The sequence below is a fragment of the Xyrauchen texanus genome, chromosome 19 (assembly GCF_025860055.1).
Source record: "Xyrauchen texanus isolate HMW12.3.18 chromosome 19, RBS_HiC_50CHRs, whole genome shotgun sequence".
Classification (NCBI taxonomy): Eukaryota; Metazoa; Chordata; class Actinopteri; order Cypriniformes; family Catostomidae; genus Xyrauchen; species Xyrauchen texanus.
The window spans coordinates 43,405,720-43,410,719 of NC_068294.1; the positions used below are offsets into that span (position 1 = coordinate 43,405,720).

General features: G+C 48.6%; 1 protein-coding gene across 1 annotated transcript in view; it reads right to left on the reverse strand.

Annotated features, from left to right (window-relative positions):
* The window catches only part of si:ch73-233f7.1 (uncharacterized protein LOC100537710 homolog), a 15,927-nt gene extending 11,738 nt beyond the window's left edge, over positions 1–4,189 (reverse strand). Inside the window, 2 exon segments of the mRNA XM_052149466.1 lie at positions 1,466–1,929; positions 1,932–4,189. Of these exon segments, the coding sequence (XP_052005426.1) occupies positions 1,466–1,929; positions 1,932–3,984 (2,517 nt within the window). The 5' untranslated portion in view covers positions 3,985–4,189.
* Between the last annotated feature and the right edge of the window lie 811 nt (positions 4,190–5,000).

The window sequence follows — 5,000 nt, forward strand, 5'->3', positions numbered from 1 at the left end:
TTGCGTTTTCCAGCACATGGAGTGATATTATAAATAACTCTTTTTTTAGCTTTAATATATTCCCCAAAGAAATCATGTTTCAGATCTCCTCAAAAGCTCTTTTATCCCCCACAGCAAGTGACTGAACATAAGAGCTCCAACAACTCTTTGAGCTCTTTATATACAGCCATAAAGGGAATTTGTCCTGTGCGTTGCCGAGTAGGAGACCAATCAGGGGTGTATAAAAGATGTTTTCATTAATATTCTATTTGAGACCTGAAGGTCAATGAGACTGTGAAAATGACAGGTTGAAATGCCCTCAATAGACCAGCTTTTTCAGATTGCTCGTGAAGCTTGTGAAGTTCACTGACCCAAGGCAAGGTGACACTTCGCTCTCCAACAAGTCACCCTGACTATTGAACAATAGCTGAAGCAAGCACGTTCCGTTTCCACCTAGTGGATATCAGCAGAATCTCTCTGCCCCCCTCGCACATACATAGACACACAGTCCCTTCCTCGCGTTCTGGTTCTCATTCCATGGGGGCAAAGTGGCCGAATCTACAGGCGCGACACGTCTCCATCGGCTGCCTAATGCTTCCATTCCCAGCCCCATTATGGACGAAACCAGTCCGCGTCCCTGTGCCATTGTGTATTGGGTAATTAGCTTACTGTGTGTGTGTGTGTGCGTACGTACGTGCGTGTGTGTGTGTGTGTGTGTGTGTGTGTGTGTGCGTGTGTGCGTGCGCGCGCGCGCGTGTCCTTGATATACAGTTGACAAAGGTTGTCTGTGCCTACATGCAATGGAAAGGAGTCCTAAAAAAAAGCCTTAATGCATTATTTGAAGTTAATGCAAGTGCTTTACACAAAAGAAGAATACAATGCATGCCTTTTACATTCCTTTGTATTCATCTCTATAAAATAGAAATCTTTTTTATATATGAAGAACACATAAAGGAAGGATTGGAGAGAGAGAGAGAGAGAGAGAGAGAGAGAGAGAGAGAGAGAGAGAGAGAGAGAGAGATAAATGACGCGCATTGTTCTCGATTTCTCTGGAAGATGTTGCTGCTGTCTCGAGACGTTCGTTCACTCTCAATCAAGGTCATTGATTAACTTGAATGGGTCGAAATATTTCACAAAATATTTAGTGCCCCCGATGTATTCTGGGTGTTTATAACTAATCGATATATTGTAAGTTCATCTATTTCACCAATAATAAACATTTTTTTCGCACAAATGATGCCCTTTTGGAAATAACTGAATAATTTCCCATTCAAAAATCTGATATAAAGTATATAATATAGATATAGTGGATCCCACTATATATTACATACATGAAAATGGTCATTCTTAGGCTACATTTTGTAGTACGTTGCATTTATTTACAAGTATGTGACATTTTTTTATTTCGGTGAAATCCACGTATTTAAGTAAATTGTTAATAAAGCGAAAATGGAGAGGAATATAACCATTAAGAACGGCGTTTTACCTCGTTCGGCGTGGTCGCTCCGTTGTTCACGGATGAGCAGCGGCTCTGTGAGCTCAGCGCCAGGTTATCCGCTCCCCTCGCCGCGTTATTCCTCGGTGTACCGGGACTGCAAGGCTTGAGAAACATAAAGTCGCTCTTTGCTGATTCGGGCGTCAAACACACTTTGTAGCAGTAAGCTTGAGAGAGATTTCCAGGGTTGCTGTTTACCTCCGCGCAGTTCGTGGGCACTTTTGCGCCGCTGGAGATCTGCAGGTTGAGGTTGGACTTTTTGAACACCTCGGTTGGCGGCTCCGGTTCAAAGCTGCAGCAAGTGGCGCCGAGCGAGGAGAGCGCGTAACCGCTGAGAGTGTCGCGGTCCTTGTAGCATTTCACGGCCGCCAGAACGATGATGGCCACGAGGAAGATGAGCGAGACGGTGCTCAGTGACACGATTAAATAGAGCGCGAGGTTAGAAGGGGTTGATGGCTGAGCGAGAGGTCACCGAAATCGGACAGTGACTCCGGCACGCTGTCCACTACCGACAAAATGATGGACACGGTGGCCGAGAGCGGCGGCTGCCCGTTGTCCTTGACGAGTATGACAAGTCTTTGCCTAATGGCATCTTTGTCCACGAAACGTCTGATCGTCCTGATCTCGCCGGTGTACAGAGCGACGCTGAACAGTCCGGGATCCGTCGCCTGAAGCACCTGAAATGAGAGGCGAGAGTTTTGCCCCGCGTCCGCGTCTAGCGCAGTGATTTTTGCAACGAGGTACCCAGCGTCCACCGACCTGGGCACAATGTCAGTGGCTACGGTGCCGTTTTTCGGTAGCGGGGACAGGATGACCGGTGCGTTGTCATTCTGATCCAAAACAAAAACATTGACAGTCACGTTGCTGCTGAGCGGCGGGAAACCGGCGTCCTGAGCCTGTACGCGGATCTGAAAGTTCCGGAGCTGCTCGTAATCGAAAGAGCGCAGCGCGTAGATGTTGCCGTTATCTGAGTTAATGGATACATAAGTGGACACGGGCATGCCCTGGATCTGATCCTCCAGAATGGAATAGGACAAATACGCGTTTTGAGTAGAGTCCGGATCGAATGCGGTCACCGAGCAAATGGATGCGCCCGGGGCGTTATTCTCGGTCACATATACAGTGTAAGAGGGCTGATTGAAGCGCGGTGGGTTGTCATTAATGTCAGACACTTGAACCAGAATCGTTTTCCTGGTGGACAGCGGCGGCGAGCCCAGATCTCGCGCCGTGAGCGTGATGTTGTACTCCGAGACGGACTCTCTGTCGAGAAACTCGCTCGTTACAAGTGTGTAATAGTTTCTAAAAGAGGAGTGCAGCTGAAACGGCACGTTCCCGGGAATCTGGCAATCCACAGCCCCGTTCTCACCCGCGTCGCGGTCCATTACGCTGATCACGGCTATCACCGTGCCCGGTGGCGCGTCCTCCTGAACAGGTGTTGACACAGAGGTTAATATGACCTCGGGTGCATTGTCGTTCACGTCCAGAATATCGATCAGTACTTTACAGTGCACGGCCACGGCGGAGGGACCCTTGTCTTTCGCCTGTACGTAGAGCTCGTACACGCTGGCCTTTTCGTAGTCCACTATCCCCTTCACCCGAATCTCACCCGAGTGAGAGTCCACGCTGAACAGCTCCCGCATCTTCAGAGGTGCGTGTCCGCTGAACGAATAGGTAATCTCACCGTTTACGCCCTCGTCCAGGTCCGTAGCGTTCAGTTTGAGCACGAGCGTGCCTCTCGGTGCGTTCTCCACCAAGCTGACCCGGTATACGGAGCGGTCGAACACCGGCACGTTATCGTTGGCATCCAGCACAGTGACCGTAATCTGAGCGGTGCCCGAGCGCAAAGGAGAGCCGCCGTCCACGGCCGTGAGCACCATCTCGTGCGTCTTCTGCTGCTCTCGGTCTAACGGCGACTGCAGCACGAGTTCCGCGAATTTGCTTCCGTCATTACGCGTTTGAATGTCCAGCACGAAGTGTTGATTTGCGCTCAGCAGGTAGGAGCGGAGAGAGTTCGAGCCCACATCCAGATCCTGGGCGCTCTCCAGGGGGAACCGGGAGCCCGGCGCAGCAGACTCCGTGACTTCCAGATTAAACTCGCTCCACGGGAAACTGGGCGCGTTATCATTCACGTCCAAGATTTCAACCTCTACCCGGTACAGTTCCAAAGGGTTTTCAATTACGACTTGCAAGTACAAGAAACAAACCGGACTTTGTTCACACAGTTCCTCGCGATCGATCTTCTCATTCACGAACAAAATCCCGTTCTCCAAATTCACCTCTAAATATTGTTTTCTTGCCCCGGACACAATCCGGAATCTCCTTGAAGACAATTTTGCCACGTCCAAGCCCAAGTCCTCGGCGATATTTCCAACAAAAGCCCCGTGCTCCAACTCCTCTGGAATGGAATACCGAATCTGCGCCAAAACCCGGTCCAGGGCGCACGCACACAGGAGCAGACACACAACCTGCCCTGCCAACGTCCATCGCCTCTTCGGAAGCCTCCGGTCCATTTTCTCCAATACAGAGACTGTCAGCTGCTTTCAAGAAGCAAATTCATGTTCAGTTGCAAAAGCTTTAAACATGTTAAAGAACAGCATTAGCTCACATAACGGGATAAAAGTCATGTAAAATGCTAAATGTGCTTTCAAAGTGAGTGTAAGTCCACAGCAAACTTGGAGTCTCTATTGTGTTGTGCGCTTTACGCGCAGTTCCGGCGGTGTGTGAGGAGAGGAGATGAGCGCTTTGATTTTCCAGTGTGTTAGACGCTTTGAGAAGTATGTGAGACGCGGAGGGAGGTGGTGTGTGTGTGTGTGTGTGTGTGTGTGTGTGTGTGTGTGTGTGTGTGTGTGTGTGTGTGTGTGGTAGGGAGGCATCGTATTGGCGGATGGCGATATGAGAGTAGGGGGCATAATTATTATACCAACACGTATAACTCGTGAGCTGCCGGACGTAAACTAAGACCGATAATCAACCATCCGAATTAATACGAACACTGCAGTGTCCGTTTCTCTAATAAAACACCGGCTCTTAATTTGTTATTCAAAGACACAGACCTTTTTCTAGAACCGCCACGCAAAGACCCCCATCCCAACCCCCTCCCAAAAAAATCAACATTCCAAAAATGTTATTAAATTATAGTAGGTTAAAGTGGTTGAAAAGTGTTGGCAAATATGACCCATTTGTATGTCTAAATTTGTCGAGGACTGCTGCTCGTGCCCTTTCCGAAAATGAATTACTAATAAAATAGGGCCTTGACTCACTGACGCATATGATCCTTCACAACGAAGCACATCTGGTGATTTATAAGATTATGGATTGTGGAAGTTATTGTTTTGATGGGACACAGCCGAATCGTGCCTTCTACAAGAGTGACACATATTCGCAAACATCTAATCTTACATTTTCCTGGATAATCCTCGTGATTCTCTAAAACCATTTTAAGCACCAGTCCATGATGCGCGCTGCCCAGGAGCATCCTCCGAGGAATGTTCTAATTAAGTTCGCGCGCACACACACACACACACAC